General features: G+C 37.5%; 1 protein-coding gene across 2 annotated transcripts in view; it reads right to left on the minus strand.

Annotated features, from left to right (window-relative positions):
- The window catches only part of MAN2A1 (mannosidase alpha class 2A member 1), a 114132-nt gene that overhangs the window by 74901 nt on the left and 18291 nt on the right, over window positions 1-20940 (minus strand). For both annotated transcript variants that reach the window (XM_014258751.2, XM_005529989.3), the window contains exons 3-6: window positions 15867-16011; window positions 3767-3938; window positions 1897-2024; window positions 404-577 (exon numbers count right to left, since the gene is read on the minus strand). In XM_014258751.2, the coding sequence (XP_014114226.2) occupies window positions 404-577; window positions 1897-2024; window positions 3767-3938; window positions 15867-16011 (619 nt within the window). The remainder of the gene's footprint in view (window positions 1-403; window positions 578-1896; window positions 2025-3766; window positions 3939-15866; window positions 16012-20940) is intronic.

Genomic DNA, 20940 nt, shown 5'->3' on the forward strand with positions numbered 1-20940 from the left:
CAAGTGAAAGAATTTTTCACACCTTTTACTTTTCTTATGTATACTTGCAAGGAATATGAAAGAATGGAAAAAAACAAGAGAGGGTAAAAGCAAAAACAAAAGTGAAAAGAAAGGAAGATCAGAGGAACAAAGGCAATAATATCGCATTTACATTTAGTGCCTTTCCTAACTCACAGATATTCCCATTTCCCCTTCTGTTATTCAAAGAAGAAAAAAACAAAGAAACAAAAATCTCCTAAATTTAAGCTGTTTTTTAACAGAATTGCAAGTTTAAAATTTTCAGGTTTAGAGAAACTCTGCTAAATCTCTTCTGGAAATATTTCCACAGTACTTATTCAAGTTCTCTTCCTAATTTATCTGTATAAATTAAGAAAATAAATCGACATGAAGGAAAAACACATACCCCAGTTCTGTCTCCAAAAAAATTCTAGTGTCTTTTTTGTTGCAAAATGTTTTTTTATTGAATAATGAACTCTCTGTATAAGCATATTGGAAAATCCTGTGCGCTTCAGAAGATAGGCCATTGTTGGTGAATGCCCAAATGGATCAATGGCCCATCCAGCCTTTGGTTTTACTCCTGTTGACAAAAGAAAAAAGTAAGAAGGGAAGAAAGTTTCCACTCAAAGAAAGTTATTCCAATAATTCAAATGAGAGTACTAAAGATAACATTTCCAAGATGATATACCCAGGTAAGTATTAACTATTAAAATAGTACTCCTTGTTGCTACACTGTTTCAAATTTGCATCAAACATCTTTATTTGGAATCATTAATTAATAAACATCCTCTTTCATTTAAAGTAGTTTACAACTGTTGCAATCAAAAAAAGTTGAAAGAAAATGAGTGGATGTGGATGGATAAATGCAGTAGTTTGTTGACATTTTGATGTTATTTAAATAATGGGGGTTTTTTTGCTTCAGAACTATTTTTTTATTATTTATTAGTTTGTTGATCAATAGAATCATGTTGATTAATACACTCTTCTCACTGAACTTCATCCTAGTAAATAAAGAAGCTACACCTAACTCTTGTTTAATTAACATCAATATGATTCCTTTGGCACTTTTTACTGTCGTTCCAAAAAGAACAGTAAGGAATGCATTACTCTTTTATTAAGTCTTCCCTTCCCCCTCCAATTAAGTCAAGCTGTGTTTATGGAAATTGCAATCTAAGAAAAACAGTGAAACAGCTGTCCAAAATAATTTTAGTTAATTGAATGAAATCACGTCAATTTATTATTAAAATCACTGTACAAGTATTTTCTATATAAAAAGGTTTCTCTCTTCTTACGGAACTAAACAAAAGAAGATCCCAAAGCCAGCAAAACAGTTCAGCCAATGTAACTGCTGTCAGTAATTCCTCAATTCTAACATTGCTATAGGTTTAGACTTTATACCTACTAATGCTGCATAAAATTTATTTTTTTTTTAAAGCCTTACAGGAGAGAAATTAATACACACAGAGCAGGCAGAATAGATCCAAGCAGATAAAAACTGTATCAATTTTTAAGTTGTTTTAAAAATTTTGTCATGATTTTCAAATGACAGAAAAGACAATTAAATACTGTTTAGAGCAGACATAGGAGCTAAAATTCAGCATGATCTAGCGTTAATATTTGGCTATGCCAATATAATATGCATGTCTACACTGATCAGGACAAAGTGCTGTGGCATAAAATTATTCAAATACACTTTGTCCAGGAACTTTTTATCTGCAAGCAGGAATGGCAAATACCAGACTTGATTCCTACAGCTTCCTGTAAATGGTCTGATTTAATGTTTCAGGAAAGCTGAGTGAAAAAAGAGAACCTTCTAAACACCTCAGACTTTTGAAAAAAAAGTATTTTCTTATTGACTTCTTATATTAACATAATTAAATTTTAGATTAATATACATACCAAGGTTCTTTTCTAGCCACTGGTGTCCTTCTATCAGTTGGTCAATTAAAGAAAAATAATGAGCAGAAGCTTCATCAGGCATGACCCACCCTCCTGTTACTATTTCAAATTGTCCATCTTTTATTAACCTGAAAAATAACATAAATCATTTTCAGAATCTTCCATATGAAGACACACTCTTAAAATAAATTTCTGTATACTCAACAGGCATTTACCAGCAATGCGATTCCAAAATCTAAATTGTTTATGCTACTTCCATCACTTGCCTATATTTCTTTAATCAAGGGTAAAAATGAACTGTTGAACAGTGAAATATTTAATGTCCCTGTGCAATGAAAACCAACTCTACTGCATATGCCAAATTAGATTTTTATAAAGATCAGTAACAAGGCTGTCTTCTGTACAGCTTACAAAAATAAAATATATGTGCCACAGCACTGAAGGCTGACTGAGCAAGATGCTTATACACTCAAGATGCTTGCACATTTCAAGCATTGCTAATCTTGCCCCATCTTTGATCTAATATTCTTTTTAGAGTTTTAGAGAGCTGATAGATCTTGGAAGTTTATTGTATTTATAAAGGCTTCAGAACATCTCACTCATTAAAATGGCTTCTTGAAACAGGTCACAGTACAACCCAGTCTCTATTGTCAGAGAACATAAAAATGGCTCTCCCAGCATCAGGTTGTCCCTACAGTTTCAACACTTACACTGTTCGCCAGTGTAGAATTGCTTAATGAATTCAAGAAAAAAACACGGTGAACTCATAAAAAGTTAGTCCCACCACAGATGATACCCACAAGAGTAATGAAAAGCATGCAATAAAAATAATTTCAAGTGCAGCTTGAGATTCTCTTCTCCAGTCTTCTCCAGCCTCAAGTGCAGTTTGACCAATACCTGACTCCTCTGAAGAGAGGACATAATTCCCTAGTGATTATCATTTACTGTTTACTGTGTTCCAAGAGATATTTTTAATGTCAAAAAAATGCACAGCTGTGCTCTAATACCCACTGTACATAATTTTTTTAATAAGTAGGTTTTTTACCTAGATCCCAAGATTTCCACCTTTACCTAACTTTTGCAGCTGTGAAGATGTCACGGACTTAATGCAAACTGCAATACATGCTCCTCAAAGAGGGGCATGAGAAGGAGGCCATCACAAGGATGAGCTAAGAACTGTCAGATCACGTCTTAAAACCAAGTAAAAATAAGGAAAAAGTTCCCAACTTTTTAAAACTCAAAACTAGATCCATGTTGCAAATTCATCCAAACAGCCTGCTTCCTTGTCTCAATGCCTACGCAAACCTTTTACTTCTATATTCCATTTTGACTTGTGATTTTAAAAAAGACTAACAGCCAGGGGAGTGGAGTACGTATGACTTTACCATTAAAGCAGCTGCATGTTTATAAAAAGCCTTTGTACTTAAACATAAAAGAAACTCACAAATTTTTATTCAAATAAAAATCTTACAAAATTTTCATATGCGTTATAGCAAGGAAAAAATATCATATATAAATAGCTAGTATGAAAGATTGTATTTATTTTATTGCAAATTCCTTAGTGTGATTTCAAATAAAGATTATGATCACTACTCCTTTACAATTTGAATGACGTGTTCATGGTGGTACATGGGAGCTTTTAGTCAAATTTTTAGGCAATTCAGTAATTTGTCTCCACTTCTCTGAGCAGATTTCTAGATTGCAGCTAGGAGAAAACCCAAGCCCAAGAAGTCAGAGCTGAAGCAGTTGATTATTACAACTGTTCTGCATCACAAGTGATATCTCAAGTTTACAGGTGTAAAAATCAAGTGCAGTCAAATACACAAAGTCTCAAAACAAGATACACGGAAGAAAAGTTCACTATTCAAACCTTTTAACAGCATCCTTTTTTTGGCTATCTATTCCGTCCCACCATTTGGAAAAGTAAGAAATCTCAGACCATAAAAATTTCCTTCGGTTGTCTTCTTGCAGTTTTATAACCATATTATTTAAAATATGCTGTGTCTGATCTCTGAAGTAATCATCAAAAGTCTTCAGCCAACCTAGGAAAAAGAAAATATGAAATAAAGCCTGTTTAGAGAAACAGCTTCTTCGTCTCTTTAGAGAAGAGTCTCTAAGAGAACTGGCTCCTTCTCACTCCCCAGAAAAAGCTAAGTAAAACTGTTCTTAAAAAGCTGACCTTTACATTCCATGAACAGCTTCAAGTGCTACATTTCCAAGGAGTTTCCTTTTACAAAGAGTACAGGTATTTTGTAAATGTGTAAACATATGGAAATCATTAGGTTTTTCACTTTCTAATTTTTCTATGCTTTTCATAGTAGCAAGTCTGATCAACAGAATACATGGACTCAAATAATTGTCCTTCAGTGAGATGCAAAGGAAAAAGAAATTTTAAACACATTTTCAGACTTTACAGCCTTACATAAAATTCTTTAACCTCTTCATAACCTCTTCTTGCATGAGAGTGTATATGCATCTTTCTTCATAGAACCTGTAACTATAGCTGAAAAACTTGTCTGTCTACCTCTACTTACTGTAAAGTGTCACATTCCTACTCCTACCAGCTTTTGTCATGTATGCACATTTTAAGATTTTGTGAAAGCTTCCACACTCTGTGAAGACTGCACTCCAGACAAATAACAGAGTAAAAGACTAGTAATTCCACTCTTATTTACCAATTCAGTTCTGCAGAGCCACTGCCATTCTAATAGTGCCAGTCTGTTTATAGGATACAGGATTAGGCTGTTATGGAATGGAATTATATTGTTTCAAGGAAGTTACATAAATGCAGAAACTTTTACTACTAAAAAAATCATTCTCAATTTTAATAAAAAAAAAACTTCATAATTTAATAAAATGTGACTATTGACTCAGGAAGGATATATTATACTTTATTTAGGAATGCAAAACCCCAAACATTCTTCTTAGGTAGATGCAGAGCTACTGTTTCTAATTTGCAAAAAAAGAGATAAAACTGTAACTCTCCAGAGGAAAAGTCCTAGGTTCATTCTAGTTCATCCTTTTTATCTTTTACAAATGTATAGCATCTAGAAAACTCATTGTCTTTGATACAAGTTTCTGTACAGATAGACTAGTGAGGTCTAATCTGTCTCAAAGGAGAAAAAAGCATTTTGTCAAGTTAGTTAATATGAGGGCTTAAAGTGTAAAATTAAAACATTCTTTAGAGGAATAGAAATAGCTTAACACAAAAAAACAGTTGACAGTGAATTACTACTATGCAATAAAGACTGCAAAAAAAAATGTGATGAGCAATCTGAATTTGTAATCAAATTTTTTTCTGACCTCTTCCCATTTCAGTCTGGGTTTTTTTCCTAATAGACAGTTCCACTCAAAGAATTGAGATCACATAACAAATTATTCTTTCTCAATTCTCATTTACTTTTCAACAAATCAAAGGAATATGTTACTGATAATTATATTTAAAATATCCATGTATTAGACTACCAGTTTATAGCTTTATATTAGAAATTTCTTCGGCAAGAGAGGTATCATCCTAGCACACAACTAAAGGAGGATAAATTAAAACCATCCTATGATTTTCCTGTACAGAAATATATCAACATAATAAACCATTTAAAAATATTTTCATATTGAAGCAATAAAAGCAAATTTACACTAAATTATTTTTCTGAATCATTCGTTAAAATGCTAACACACCAGCCTAACTAAAACACCGAGTGAAATGTCAAAGTAGGTGACAAATGAATATAGCACGATGTAGAAAGAACAGTGTTATAATGAAAGATTGTTTTGTTTTAACATACTCAATTTATTAAGCTAAGGAAGACTGTAACATGGTTAACACACTGAACTGAATACACTCCAGAGAATCCTAGGAAATCTTTACAGATGTTCATAGATTTGGCTGAAACCCAACAGAAAGCCCTCTGAAATGCAATTACAATACATCTATTTATTTATTAATTGAACAGAATATTTTGTATTGAAAAGTGCATGTAATGATCATCTAGTCCAACTGCCTGACCACTTCTGGGTTTACCAAAAAAATGTTAAGAGCATTATCCAACTGCCTCTGAAACAACCTCCCCAGGAAGCTGCAGAGAGCAGTGAGGTCACCCCTCAGTCTCCTTTTCTCCAAAATGGACAAACCCAGACTCCTCATCTGCCCCTCACAGGACAGCCCTTCCAGCCCTTCCACCAGCTCCCCTGCCCTCCTCGGGGTGCATCCCAGCATCTTCACATCCTTCCTAAAGTGTGGTGCTCTAAACCAAATGACTTACAGAGACTCTTAAATTTTGCATGGAGACATACAATAAAAATTTTAAAATAAAAATTGATTTTAACAAAATCAAAAGCTAAACAAAATAATGGATAAATCAATGTACAGTCGCTAGCTGGAGTATCATTTCACACCTCAGTCCCTAATACAACAGAAGAATCTACAACTCAAGTTCATTCTTGTGCTTATCCACAAACTAAGAATTTGTTACTAGGCTGAAAGAAAAGGTCTACCCGTGCATTTTAAATGGGAAACTTTCAATACAAAGACAGTTTACACATGGAAAAATTAGAATAGTTTGAAGATGCAATTACAAGACTAAATATGATATTAACAGCAAAAGAACACTTGGCAGTTTAAATGTACATAAATCCCTTTGTCAACATGAAAATCACAGGATCACAGAATCACTGAGGTTGTAAAAGACCACTGAAATTATCAGTCCAACCTCTGACAAACCACCACCTTATAAATCATACCATGACACTGAGTGCCACATGCAGTTTTTCCTTTAACACCTCCAGGGATGGTGACTCCACCATTCCAATGTTTAACAAACCTGTAAATAAGAGAAAAAATAGCACTGTCTTTGATATTATTATGCTAGATTTGACTTAATGCATATTGAGGACTTTGCCAGATAGTTCCATTTTCTGCCAGCCCATGTGGTAACAACAGAGGGTACACACTGCTGAGCTGTTTGCCTTTTGATTCTCTCTCTCATGCTTGTCCTCAAAAGTGTGTAAACTTGCTATCTCCCCCTACTTCCACAAGATTTATCATCATTTTGCAGCTGTTTGTGTCATTGATTTTTTTCCCCACTGTAATGTAAATCTACTTGGCTCGACAGCAGACTCCAAGAATCATGTATGAATGTCAACACAACTCATTGCTCTGCAAAAAATCTGGAAACATTTAATTAACTAGTTTGCCACTATTCCTGCCTACACCTTCAAATTCTTTCTTGAAGCTCAACCCGCTCCTTGCATTAGAGAAAGGCAGTCTTGTGTCTAGCATGGTTGACAAAGATGTAGAGATAAAGGGAAACTTTCAGGACAAAATCAGAACAGACGTTGACAAATTAGCATTATTCAAAATGTAACTTCATTAAGCAAAAGCACCTAACAATATGACCATAGCGAGAATCACAAATCTATTTCTAGCAAAAGTGTTTAGGCACTGCTTACATATACCTGTTTTTTTACATTTGCATTTTTTTGTCTCTTGGTTCAAAATTAACCATTCAAATAAAACAAAGCAGGCTTTTCAATTGCTTACTTCCACAAGTCACCCTCCAATGTTTAAGGGGAAAGGTGCCTTTAAAAATATTTCTTGTTTCTGATGAAGTCTGTTTTAATGAAGAAGCAGACCTCATGAATTTCTGAAATATTATGCCAGTATATACTAGATCAGTGCATTTTTTATAGAAGTTTGCATCTCTGATTTACTTTTCAGGAGATCATAATTAATTTCACTGAGTCTAAAATTTACACATCAGTGAAACTTCTTGCAACACAAGAAACTTGAGTAATTTATTAATTTTATGCTAGTATTAAATAAAACCATTAAATTTCAGCTAGCACTATACAGCTTTCCAGAAAATAAAAGCATTCTCTTTGCAAACATATTAGTGGAACTTCAGTTCTTTGCAAACATATTAGTGGAACTTCAGATAATTTTTATTAACAGTTCCAAGTTCGTAAAAATTATCAGTAATTTTTAAATTTTTTTTTTTTGCATTTATGTTTGATTCTCAACTAACTAGTACATGTGAGAAGACAGTTAAGTGATTGTTTTGATAGTTGAGGAAGTAAAAACGTATCATAAACTGCAAGGATGTCCTGTTAATTACATCCAAGCTCCACATAATGCAACAGTAAAAGGTTTTCATAAAACAAAAACCCCTCAAAAATCCAAACCAAAAAAACAACAACAAAAAACCTAAACTAACAAAAAAAATTACATGTGCCCATGACTTCTATCCTCTAAAAGAAGAGCTCTAAAGAACTTAAGCATGGTGAGCATGTTTCTTTAATTGATCATACACAGGCAATGACAATAAGGCAAATACTAGAAATAAATCTAAAAGCTAAGTTTTAATTTACATTTTAGAAAGTATCATTACAATTGGAAATAATTTGGCCTTAGCTCCTTTGTAGGTTCAACATTTTTAAAAACACCTTATTTTAAATTAGAGAACACACACATAATTTTTTTTTTTTTAATTTAGAAGCACTGCATCATCATTCTATGACGTAAAATACAGAACAGACAAGCAAGTTAATATTTTATGGGTGTTTCTGACATAACACTTCGGTGCTAATTTCACCAAAAGTATCTTTTCAACAAAGATGAATGACTTACAGACAAGACAGTGAAACAAATTTGAAAAACCTGATGGTAAGGCAATTTCAAATTAAAACTAAAAGCTGTATAAGATTGTTTCTCATTTTTCTGTTTCACATAGTCAAATCAGAGAAAGAAAGTTCCCTGAAACATTCCAGTGTTAAAGCATTCATTCTGATTCAAAAGAAATTAGATAGATGAGCTTCTTGTTCCTGCAAAATAGGTACCAAAATATATTAATTTATCTAGAAGAAGATATGCTGAAATTAAAGAAGTATGGCAGAGTATTTACTTTTCCAACAGCATACCTTAAACTTGTAAAAGATCTCTGCTAAAGGTAAAACAAGAACCATTTGATTTATCAGGCTTAATTTCATAAGCATAATTAAAAACTCAAATGATTGCACATTTCACAAAAAGTAAAATCTACCACGATCTGTGAGGTACTACCAAAATTACAATTAGATTTCTTACATTTTAAGTCCTATGCAAGATCTACTTCTGCTTTTGTACATATCAAGTTTGCTGCCATCATAGCTAAGATGGAAAGGAAATTTCTACTGATGAACAGTCAAAACTATCCTTTCAGTCCTGTCAATTTTCAAAGGAACTGCACTGCTTCTGCAAACACAGACATATTGTGAAATAAGAAGGTATAAAATTGCTTCATTCAGCACACCAAAAAACATTTGTGAGCTGCCCATTTCTTGTATTTTGGTGGGTTAGACAACATTTTAAGCAATATGTGTTCCAAATATGTAAGGAAAACTAAGTCACCAGAAACACATATCAAGACCTGGTCAACAGAAAAGGTACGTGAAAATCAGCGTACTAACAGCATCAAATTTAAGTTTTCTCATGTCTTAACACTGACTCAGGTCTATACAGATTTCCTCCTGAGAAGTGGAGACTGTCTTAAATAATAGAAGGTGATTAATGTGAGTGGTAGCAAGGCAAAGTTACCAGTGTTATAGATAATTGATGAAGTGTTTAAAAGTAGCGTTTAGTTCTGACCTGTGTGCCCATACACTTGCATGTGGGTGGAGAAGCAACAGAAAAATCTACTTCAGTCACTTCCAATTCCACTTAAAGTACTGCTTATACTAGGTCTTTAACAATCACATTCAGCAATGAAATACTCATATCTGGTACACACATATTTTAGAAAGCTCACAGGTCTCAATTTTTAAATAATTTAATAAGTCATTATCAAAATTATTACAGATCAATAGATGATAGAAGAGTCTTTCCATACCTCTGGTCATATCTAAACCTCATCTTGCAAGTCCATCTGTGCTGGTTCACAATCTTGCCATCCCTGAGCAGAGCTCTCCCCTCTGCATTTCAGCTGCCTCCTCCACTCCAGGCAGCCACAAAAACCACAAAAACCAAGCAGGTGTGAGCCACCAGAAACTGGTACAGCAGGTCATATGCTCTCTCCTTAATCTACTCCTGACAGAATTGCCATCTATCTGTAATAGCTATAATGTCACACAACAACCAAACTTCTCTCCATGGTTTAAGATTAATCTGTACTGGGTGAGTCCTCCCAAAATCAGACATGCTACTGAGGTGTTCAAATCTCTATCAACTGCCAGCAACTAAAGACAATTGTGCCACATTGATCGAAAGTCTGAAGGGGACCCCCTCTCAACACTTACTTCCCAAAATATGTAAACACAGAGAGAAGCACAAAAGACCCAAGACTGCAGGTCATGGTTAAATTCACACAGAAGCAGTTAACCCAGATTTAACATCATGAAGTGCTTCAGAGCACTGGCACATTCAGTCATCCCTCCAAAAAAGGTGGAACCTAAACCCACAACCTTCCCTACTGATTGTGTCTAACAGATTCACAGAGTGACTTGGACTGGAAAGAAACATGCAATTTCTAGCCCCACACCATGGGCAGGGATGCCACCCCCTAGACAAGGTTGTTTCAAGGCCTTTTCTTTGCCTTTGAGCTACACATTCTCACTAGCATAACTGGTTATATGAAAAGTTAAAGTAGCATCAGATGAGAAAACATAAAATCTAATGAAAATTTAAAGCTGCAGCTAATATAGTTAGACCTTTATTGACCCCATTTCTTGGTAAATATCTTTCACAGACATTGTTACACTGTACATTCATGATGACTTAAGCTTTTTTTTTTTTTGAGAAGGCATCTCCTTTGCATAATGCTTTTGGTTCTCTGTGGGAATAAGGTAATAGGGGAACTGAACTGGCTTAGATGGATAGTGGCTTAGCTTGGGTGGTTTGTACAGAAGGCATAAACCTGAGACCTGGGAGGCAGGATACAGAAAGGATGAATACTAGGATGCTACTGGGATCATTCCATAATGATCAGGCCATGTTTCTGGTTCTGGCTCTCAGTTGGTTCAGGATCTATCACATATAATGTCCCTGGTCTGTGTTTGCAATTTGACCCCTGTTCTCAGCTACCCCTATATATTAAGGTCACCACACCTCTTGGTCTTTGGAGCTTGCCCCCAGAATGTGCAGTTTCTGCAGTTTGTTATTTTACCATCATTGAAGTTTTATTTTTCAGGTAACTCCATCATTCTCATCCCTCTATTTTGCCACGCTCACCCAGTCGGACCAGACTCAGAGTCACAGTGAGCTGACTGTGACAGGAGATTCCAGATGTTACAGATATATTTTCCTTCTTTCAAGTGCTTGTTAATATGCAATTTCATACTGCAAAAAGTTCCACAGGAATGTCCTTAAAAAGCAGTATCAAGTCATGAGATTTCCATAACACCCTTTGAGAAAGCAAACAATAACCAGTCTCACATAATCACCTTTGGTGAAGGAACTGTTTACTTTTCCCAGGGTCCTATCTCAGTTTATGTCTACTGAATATCAACTGAGAAGCTTGAAAAATCTGAGAGATATTTAGATTGCATGCAAGAGGAGATACAGATTTCTTCATTTTAGTTGCTGCTGGTGGAAGCCAGACATGATTTTATTGTAAAGGCATGAAGAATTTACATTCTAAGAGTGAAGACTCAGGAACAAAAACCAGATACCAGCAAGAAAATCACCTTTCAAAAGTAAATGACAATAGCATTAAGACTTCAGGCAAGCCCTTGTGAACATAATTCAGGAAAAAAAAGTAGCAACAAAATGATGGGATACAGCTCTCATAACTTCATAGAATTTTTCAAACCTTGTCATTGAAGGGACAGTCACAGGGAGAACTTCTCTCAGAGATAAAAGAATAAGCACCTTACTGTAGATCTAATTTATGACTCCCTCCAAGACAAATGTCATAAATGCCTGTAAAAATCCATCTCTGAAGCTATGCTCACTATGGCCTACATCCGTGTTCGGAAGAGGGCCAGAGCAGTGCTGGAAAGGGCAAAATAGAATCAGATTAAAGTTCCTTAAATGGAACTCCCAGGTATACCAAGAGGCCTCACTCATATGTAAAATTAAAAAATAAACACATGGCTAACATACCTCCTAAGTAAAGAGGAAATTCCATGATTGATAACACACGAAGTTAAACAGGAAAAGATATTGGTAAAGCTACCTCTGGTTATGGAGCAGTATTTAGACTTTATCTGTCTTACAGGTTTCGTAATTTTAGTTACTCACAAACTGCTTGGGTGGGGGGTTGGGAGGATGGGTGGTTTTGGTTGCATTTTTTAAGAGGAATTTTTTGGCTGATGCTTTAGGTGGTGTAGTTGTTTTTCACCTGGAACCCAGTTTTTGGTTTGTTGTTGCTGGGTGGTGGCTGTTTGGAAGATTTTACTTGTATGCTTGTGGGTTTTCTTGGGTTTTCTGTTGTGCTTTTTAAACACAGGCCAAGAACCAAGAAGAATGCCAAAGAGAGGGTCTTCAGATCTAGAGAAAAAACCTTGCTATTCTCTGACTTTCCAAAAGGTGGTATCATATTTCAAGCACCATGGCAAATATATAGTAAAGTTCAAGTCATTTTTCACTGAATGATCTTAGTAACTCTCATCCTTATTTGGAGACTTAGAAGAAATGTTGTGGGAGTTGGTCAGGCAGCGACTGACAGTGAGCTGGCCCTGACCGACCACGCAGACTGAATCAACTTAAGGCCTTGAGAAGTGGAGAGCTAAGGAGGAGAACATCTAGATAAATTATGGGGAGAAGCATAGGATTATGGTTTAGTTATGTTAATATGGGTTACATCATAATTTCTATATAAGGTTATGTGTTAATGATTAGTTTGTTGCTTTTCTGTATATGGTTACATTGTTGTTCACAAGTTCTTTGCTCTGTTACCAAGGTTATATAATGTTCTGTTACCTGTAATATTGGCCTTCTGTTGGCTGCCCACCCCAGAGTTTGCCCCCTGGGGCTACTGCTTTTATTGACTCTATTAAATTGCTTTTCAGGCAACCACAGTTGTATCCACTCCTTTTACTTCACCAGTAGCCACAGCAGACCCCTGGCAATGGTTGTCTTGGTCAAGCCAGTGACCTAGTTTTATCTCTGGACTGCGACAAAACTACCAACCCTGAGTCAGGGTGTTCCTCAAGTGGGGTCAACCAGACCATGACAAGATGTGGCCACCATCCACTGTTTTGGGGACCCTTTGTATAGAAGCAGCACAGAGCAATTCAGTCCCCTAGTATCAAAAGACATACAACTAAAAATCTAGGGGCTCTGATGAATTTCTGCATAGCCTGCTATTAATGACCTTTGCTAGTATCCAGCTGAGCCAACAACAGCCTCCAGACTGCACAGCCTCCTTGGAATACAGTGAGGAGGAATATGGTTTGTAGTGACATATAGTAGTCTCTACCCAAATAATCACAATTATTTGGGTCAGAGAAGGCCTCTAAGAAAATCAAGTCCAATCATTAATCCAGCACCACTGTCTTCACCACTAAACCATGTCCCTAAGTGCCCATATCCACCTGCTTTTATGAACACTTGCAGAAATGGCACTTCTCTAGGCAGCCCATTGCAATGTTCAAGCACCCTTTAATGGAAAAAAATTTTTCTAATAGCCCATCTAAACATCCCCTGGGCATAACTTGAAGCAGAGTTTCCTCCTGTACTGAAACTTGTTACATGGAAGAGCCCGATCCCCACCTGACTATAACCTCCTCTCAGGTAGTGGCAGTGATAAGGATCCCCCTGAGTCTGTTTTTGCTCCAGGCTAAATACACTCAGATTCCGCATCAGACTTGTGCTCCAGACCCTTCACCAGCTCCGTTCCCTTCTCTGGACACGCTCCAGCCCCTCAATGACTTTCTGATCAGAGGGGCCCAGGACTGGACACAGCACTCCAGCTGCGGCTGCGGCGCTGCCCAGCACAGGGGCACGCTCACTGCCCTGCTCCTGCCACCCCACTATTGCTCACACATGGCCAGCACGCCCCAGGCCTTCTTGGCCACCTGGGCCCAAGCTGGCTCACGTTCAGCTGCTGTTGAGCAGCACCCCTGGGTGCTTTTCCCAGTTACTAAGATCATTGGCCAGCTTTCCAGCCACTCTTTCCAAGGCTGTAAGCACTGCAGGGGTTCTTGTGACCTAAGGGTAGGACCCAGCATTTTACCATGTTGAAACTCATACAACTGGCAATGGTCCTTAACCAATCTGTCTGGATTTCCTTGTAGAGCAATATGAGAAGGGGTTCAGTAAACTCAGAGAACTTGAAGTTCTCAGATTCTGTAGAACAAAGGCTCAGTGGGCCATTTTTCATAAACAGAACTGGTGCTACAGTGTGAACCAAATCCTATTAAAGCACCCAATGCCAAAGCTTCTCATACACAAAAGGTGTTGCCTGTTGTTGTGGTTTAAGTCCAGCTGGAAATAAAGCCCCATGCAGCGACTCCCTTCCCCCGACCTGCTCTGATGAAATGAGACAATAAAACTGGAAGAGAGAACAGAAGATATAAAAATAAAATAAAACCAAAATTAAATTACTAGAACCTGCAGAAAAAGTATCAGTAGAAATTTAGATGAATAAATAAAATTTTAAAATAATCTAAAAACATAATAGTGTCAGAACAGTGAGCCCCTACTAAACCTCACGATTTGAATAGACACTGGTGAAGTTATCTGCAAATCTCTTCACAGCTTACCTCAGGATATTCCCTTGCAGCTCCTAAGCCTCATGATCTTGAGAAGTTACCTCAGCTTGAATGTGCACAGGATGTTTGTTCAAATCAGATAAAAACATTCCAGGAGGACAGAAGTGACACCAGGCAACTGGCATCTAGTGGACTGCCAACAGTCCTGTACTTAGGATATGATTCCAACAGCTTCAGCAGAAAAAAAGGGGGACAGGTAAACCCCACATCCTGTTCTAGGAGGCCCAAGAGATTTAGGATTGCTTTAGGATTGCTTTGATTCATTATGTGCCTGTACAGAGTTGCTTCTTTCTAGGGAAGTTTTTAGGAGAACTATAACCAGAGAGGAAATAAATGGACACAGGTTCAAAGACAGTTCAATAGATAGGTAGATCTAGGTTTATATTCTGATTATTTTCTCTGAATGTTTTTATCATATCTATGCTGTATTTATTTACCTGTCATAAATGGACAATATAGTAATTCCACATTCCAGCATTCATTTTCTTTGAAAATGCTATATACATGCATATAAATTTTTCAAATTTATTTTCAAACTACTATACCTTCACTCAGATCCACAGTACTTCATACAACAAATTAAATTTCAGAGAGTTATACAGTAATAAAATTTAGTATCACTTAAATTGTGTGTTTCTGTGGTAACAACCAGTGCTATCAGACTCTCATGGTCAGTGTACATGTACCAGGACCACAGCGTAGCAGTATAATTTGCTTTTTGGTAAATTTTTCCCACAAACTCATTCCAAAATAAAGGAACACTTCTCCATTTCGTTTATTACACTGTAAACTTGGGTGGAAATGAAATTATGTAGGCATACCTAGATTTCTGTTTAAATCTAGACTTTTCATTATCCTACTATAGGTTGTGGCTGCGCACAAAAAAAAGAAAAAAATTTCAAAAACTTCAGATTTGCCATTGTCACATCTTCTAAAAGCACATTTCCTTAGCACAGCCTAAGGGTTAATTATCTATGACAGTTCAAAAATCAAAATAAGAATTGATGGCATTTAATGCAGCAATGGATAAACTGAATAGGTTACCTATTCAACACTGAAGTTCTGCTCCAGTTAACAAATTCAGTAGACATACAACTTGTATCGTAAAAGTTGTCATTGGAAGTCAATGGCACTTGGATCATACATCTGCTTAACTGCCTTGCTAGACTTAAATATAGCATATTAACTGGTATGCTTCAAAAAAACCCAAATCTTAACAGAAAAGGCAATGCATTTCCTAATCCAAAAGCCTCTAGATCCTCAAATCAATAAAATTAACATATTACCTGGATCATTATGTGAGTGAGGCACAACAAAAACTTGAAGTGGTTCATTGTCCCATTCATTTTCATTGTATGTGATATCAAATCCTTGTTTCCAAACGCCACCATCTGGATTATCAAAAGGAAGAATGTCATAGACATCCAGCATCTAAAAAAGAAAAATTAAAGGAATATAAAACATGAATTTGCAGAAACAGTTCTGCTATCAAAGCTGTTTTCACCTAAAATGGATCAGCTTGTTCATTACAGAGGGAGGTATGACATGCCAAATGAATAGAAAACTGACAAATGAGGGCAAGTTTCAAATCACACTAGGAAGCCCAAGACACAGCTGCCAGGAAGAGAAGCATTTGGCATTCTCTGTTCTGAGGAAACTGACATTGACTAGATGAACAGTAGGTATGAGACCCTTAAGTCACAAAAATTATTGCATCTTACAAATTATGGCATTGGGCAGGAGGGTATGAAGAAGATTAAACAAAATAATAATACAGTACACTAAACAGGAGAATGCAGGAAATGAAGAAAATAAACTGAGCAAGAAGGAATGACAGCATGAGAGAGATAGAGGAAATGTCAAACTCAGAAAAAGTAACTGAAAGAACCCATCAACAAAAAATGTTGATAACTATAGCCAATTGCTATAACAAAGCTTCTTGTACATTTCCTGTTGCCTGGTACACCAACTGTACAAGGAAGGACATATTTCACTTGTCAACGCAAACAAAAAGGCTACAGATAAATAAACCAACTCTAGAATTACCGTAACAAGTTCCTATGAAACTTAGGGAACACGATACAGCTTCAAAGAGAGAATACTAATATCAGATTCAAGTGAATTTATTTTTTTTAAGGCTCTGGTTTTCTCTTAAGAAAGAAAACAAGATACAAACATGGATTGACATCAGACAAGCAATTCCTGACACTCTAGTTTAACAACTAAAGTTTAATCAGCTCCAAACCCATGTTAGAATACAATTGTACACCTGACAAACTTTCTACAGAAACCAATTAATCTACATGAAAAAAGGACTCCTATAGCAGTCATTCACTACTTCAACACCACAAGAGTTAAACCTTCCCAGTGGTAAGGCGCTTTATGTCCTGCTAGGAAAACTAAGAAGACACTACAAACATCTGAAACAAATACCTGACAAAAGAAATTAAGTCCTTGCAATTGTTGACTTTGGCTTCCAGCCTGCTGATCTCTCATTTTTCCTCATGTACAGAACACAGGGAGAAATATAAATATTATGGGTGAAGATAAAAACAGGGAACACTTATCAATTTTCATCACAGAAAGAACAGACCTGACTTTGGGAACATTAAATTAATCTGTTGCAAATTAAAATAGAATTGGATAGTGAGAAATCAGTCCATAATGTTTCCCCTCTGACACTCTCTGCTCACATTTTTTGCCTGCTCCAGCATGGGAGCCACAAGCCACAGCACATCAGGAACTCCTCCAGTGTAGACCCCCACAGGCTCCAGTTCCTCCTGAAAATATCTACCTACACTGGCATGAGGTCCTGCATAGGTTTCAGGGAAACACTTGCTCCACTTGTGGTCTTCCTAACTTGCTCCTCTGACTAGAATGCTTTCTGTGCGTCCTTCATCAAAGACCGTGGTGCTCACAGAATGGCTTCTCTCCCTTTTTTAGCCTTATACCACACTGTCAGGCAGCATTTTGCCCTTTCTTAAAACCCATTCTGCCAGAGGTACTACATGCTTTGCTGATGGAGGCTGTGCCCTGAGCTGGGTCTGAAGCTGTCTGGCACAAAGCAGGACTGGCCTCTCCTCTCCAGATACTGGAGACCATCACTGCCAGCACCTGGACATCTGCACCCAGAGCATTCCACCCTCACCTCTGTGAAACACTTACTTATGAACGGTCAATAAAAGATATACTCCTCACATATTCTTCACAAACTTCACTTACATTTACAAAAAAGTCCCCAACATTTCCCACACTAAAATCAAAGTGACATAAAAATCCTGAGGAAGTGGAAATTTTTACACACACCTATGGATGCTGAATGCAAGAAGTCAGGCAGGTAGCACAGTGTCTGTGTGAAACTAAGTCACAAAACTTTCTCACTCTGGCCTGAGCAACCATAAAGAGGAATCCAAACAGTCCTTAGAGAAGGACAACAACCTTTGCAGGTGTTGTCTCCTTGTTTACTTGCAAGAAACAGTCAAGGGGTGTTCCTAACTGTCCAATGATGGTGATGTGTTGGTTTGATGACAAATGAGAGTTTCACCTTTTCAGACCTTCCCAGAACTGTCTATAAAAGAAGATCTGGAAGAATAAAAAGGGCTCTCTTTTGCAACTAAGGCTAGAGACTCTGTGTTGTCACTTTCACCGTTCCTAATACAGTGCAACACAGACCCCCATACAAGGTAAATCTCTCCTCCTTGTTCTTTCACCTCATAAGAACAACAAAAGAATCCCCAGTTATTTCACTCTGGCAGTTCAGTCCACGTTTGGACCATCACCATTCCCTATCTCTTAATCCTCAAGACTCAGATTTTGGTGCTTAAAAGAAGAGCAGTGGGTTGACCTTGGATGGGTTGGAATTTGACAGCCAGAAAAGGTCAATCCACCACAGGTCTTTAGCTTAATATATAAAGGAAACTAAGCAACGTAAGAAGGGAATACAATGCAGTAATCCTACATCTAGCAGAGCCTCAGCTGGGCCTGCAATGTGCATTAGATATCTACAACCAATGAGAGCTGTACACCAGACATCTGTGGCCTGTATGTGATGAATTTGTCACATCACTGCTACCCCAGGATTGCTTCCAATACTTTAGGCAATACTGATTAGTGGAAAACACGGGTGCAATACTTGAAGATCTGTGCATTCTGTACTGTCAGTTTGAAGGGCCCAAATAAGGGTTATGCTGAAGTTGGCTAGCCTAATAGCATGTATTCTAAATACACAGAGGCTAATTTATATAAAGAATAAACAACACCTATTATATAATAGATAATATATTTTTATTACATATTTTCTAAATATGCTATTTTCTAAAATCTGAGTTTGAAGAACCATATTTTTTCTCTGCAACATAATGTTCTGAAGAAAAAGTGCATGCACTGTAAATTTGCCAGTTAACATTAAATGGCCTTAATACTGATAAACTCTTTGAACATTTAAACCATGAAAATATTACTTGATTAAAAAGTAGTAATTCATGGTATTCCACACATTCCTGTGAGTTTTTCTTATGGATGAAGTCTGAATTTAACAAGTAACTTTCTGACTGTAATTTTTACAAGTCATAACATTCATAATTTTTTTCCCTGACATCTAGAGCTTTACAGCTATTTCAAACTAAACTGACATGCCTATGAGCTCAAGAGACAGAAACTGCACTTCAGGAAATAAGTCTTGGAATCCATACCAACAGTTGTCTGAAATAACTGTTTCAATGACCTGACCCATCATCTAGAGATGTTTGCTGTCTTGCAAAGGCCTGAATCCTGGATATTGTAGAGGAATTGTCAAAGCTTGTCCAGTTCAATGACTACTATCCTTTTTTGTACTTCCATGTGGGTATTAGTGATACTGCCAGAGGCAGACTGCATCAAAACTGACTGCAGAATCCTGTAGGTAATCAGGATCACAGGTTGTGTCCTCTTCTATCCACATGTGAGGGGAGTAAAAGTGTGAGAGGAGAACACTGTTAATATAGATCAATAACTGGCCTCAGAGTTGGTGTTTGGGGTTCTCTGACCTTATTTTCAGATCTGTGTCTGCCTGAGAGAGCTGAGATCCAACTAAGGGCAGCAGAGGTACCTTTGCCAGGAAGACGGCTGAACCACTGAGGACAGCTTCTGGCTAAGAATAAAAGGAGACAGAGAGAATCAACAGCAGCCTGGTGAGGGAGAAGTGGTCAGGAATGATGTCACATGGAAGGATTTTTAAAAAAATACAGTATAAGAAATAATAAAACAGGATCACCTCCAACATTTGTAGATAAGCAAGGAAGTACCTACCAGGCACAATCACACAGAAATCCCCAAAATCCTTCCTAGGAAATTAGCATGCTGGGGTGCCTCTCTGAAGGCTTCCTGGCTTGTATCAGAGACAATGTGGCCAGCACAACCAGGGAAGTGACTATCCCCCTGTACTGGGCACTGATGAAACACCTCAAATCCTGCATTCAGTTTTTGGGCCCCTCACTGCAAGAAGGACATTGAGGTGCTGGAGTGTATCTGGAGAAGGCAACTGAGTTGGGAAAGGGTCAGGAGCACAAGTCCAGTGAGGAGCACCTGAGGGAGCTGGGGGTGTTCATCCTAGAGTAAAGGAGGATCAGGGAGTCCTTATTGCTCTCTACAGCTCCTTGACAAAAGGGTGTAGCAGGTGGGGGTCAGGCTCTGTTCCCACGTAACAAACAACAGGACAAGAGGAAACAGCCTCAAGCTGTGTCAATGGGACTGAAGATTAGGAAAAAATCTTCAGGGAATGAGTAGTCGAGCTCAGCACAGGCTGCCCACAGAAAGGGTGGAATCACTATCCCTGGAAGCGTACAGAAAATCATGTGGATATGGAGGTTAAGGACATGGTTTAGTGATGAACACAGCACTGCTACATTAACAATCACACTTGATTTTCTTAGATTCAATGATTCCAAGTGTAAGAAGCCAATAGAGAACTTACGGGCAAGGACTGAAAAACAGACCACTATGGGTGTAGTGGATGTCTGCAACAGGCCATCTGATCAGGGATAACAAGCAGAGGAGACCCTCCACAAACATTTGCAGGGCCTGGTCCCCATGGGGAATTTCCACGACCCTGTTACGTGCTCAAGGCAGCACAGCTGGGCATAAGTCATCCAGAAGGTTCCTGGAGCACAGCAGTGGTATATTCCTGATCCAAGGGACCAAGAGGTCAGTGAGGATAGGTGCTCTGCTGAACCTCTTACTTGCCATCTGCGAGGGACTCATTAGGGCTGTGAAGCTCAATGGCAGCACTGGCTGACCGTAAGAACCATACAGATCATAGGACTGTAGAGTTCAGGACCCTGAGAGTAGGGAGGGGGACAAAATATAAGATCACATCCATGGACT

Source organism: Pseudopodoces humilis, chromosome 4, assembly GCF_049639895.1.
Source record: "Pseudopodoces humilis isolate 2021_Gansu_Grassland_sample_001 chromosome 4, ASM4963989v1, whole genome shotgun sequence".
NCBI lineage: Eukaryota > Metazoa > Chordata > Aves > Passeriformes > Paridae > Pseudopodoces > Pseudopodoces humilis.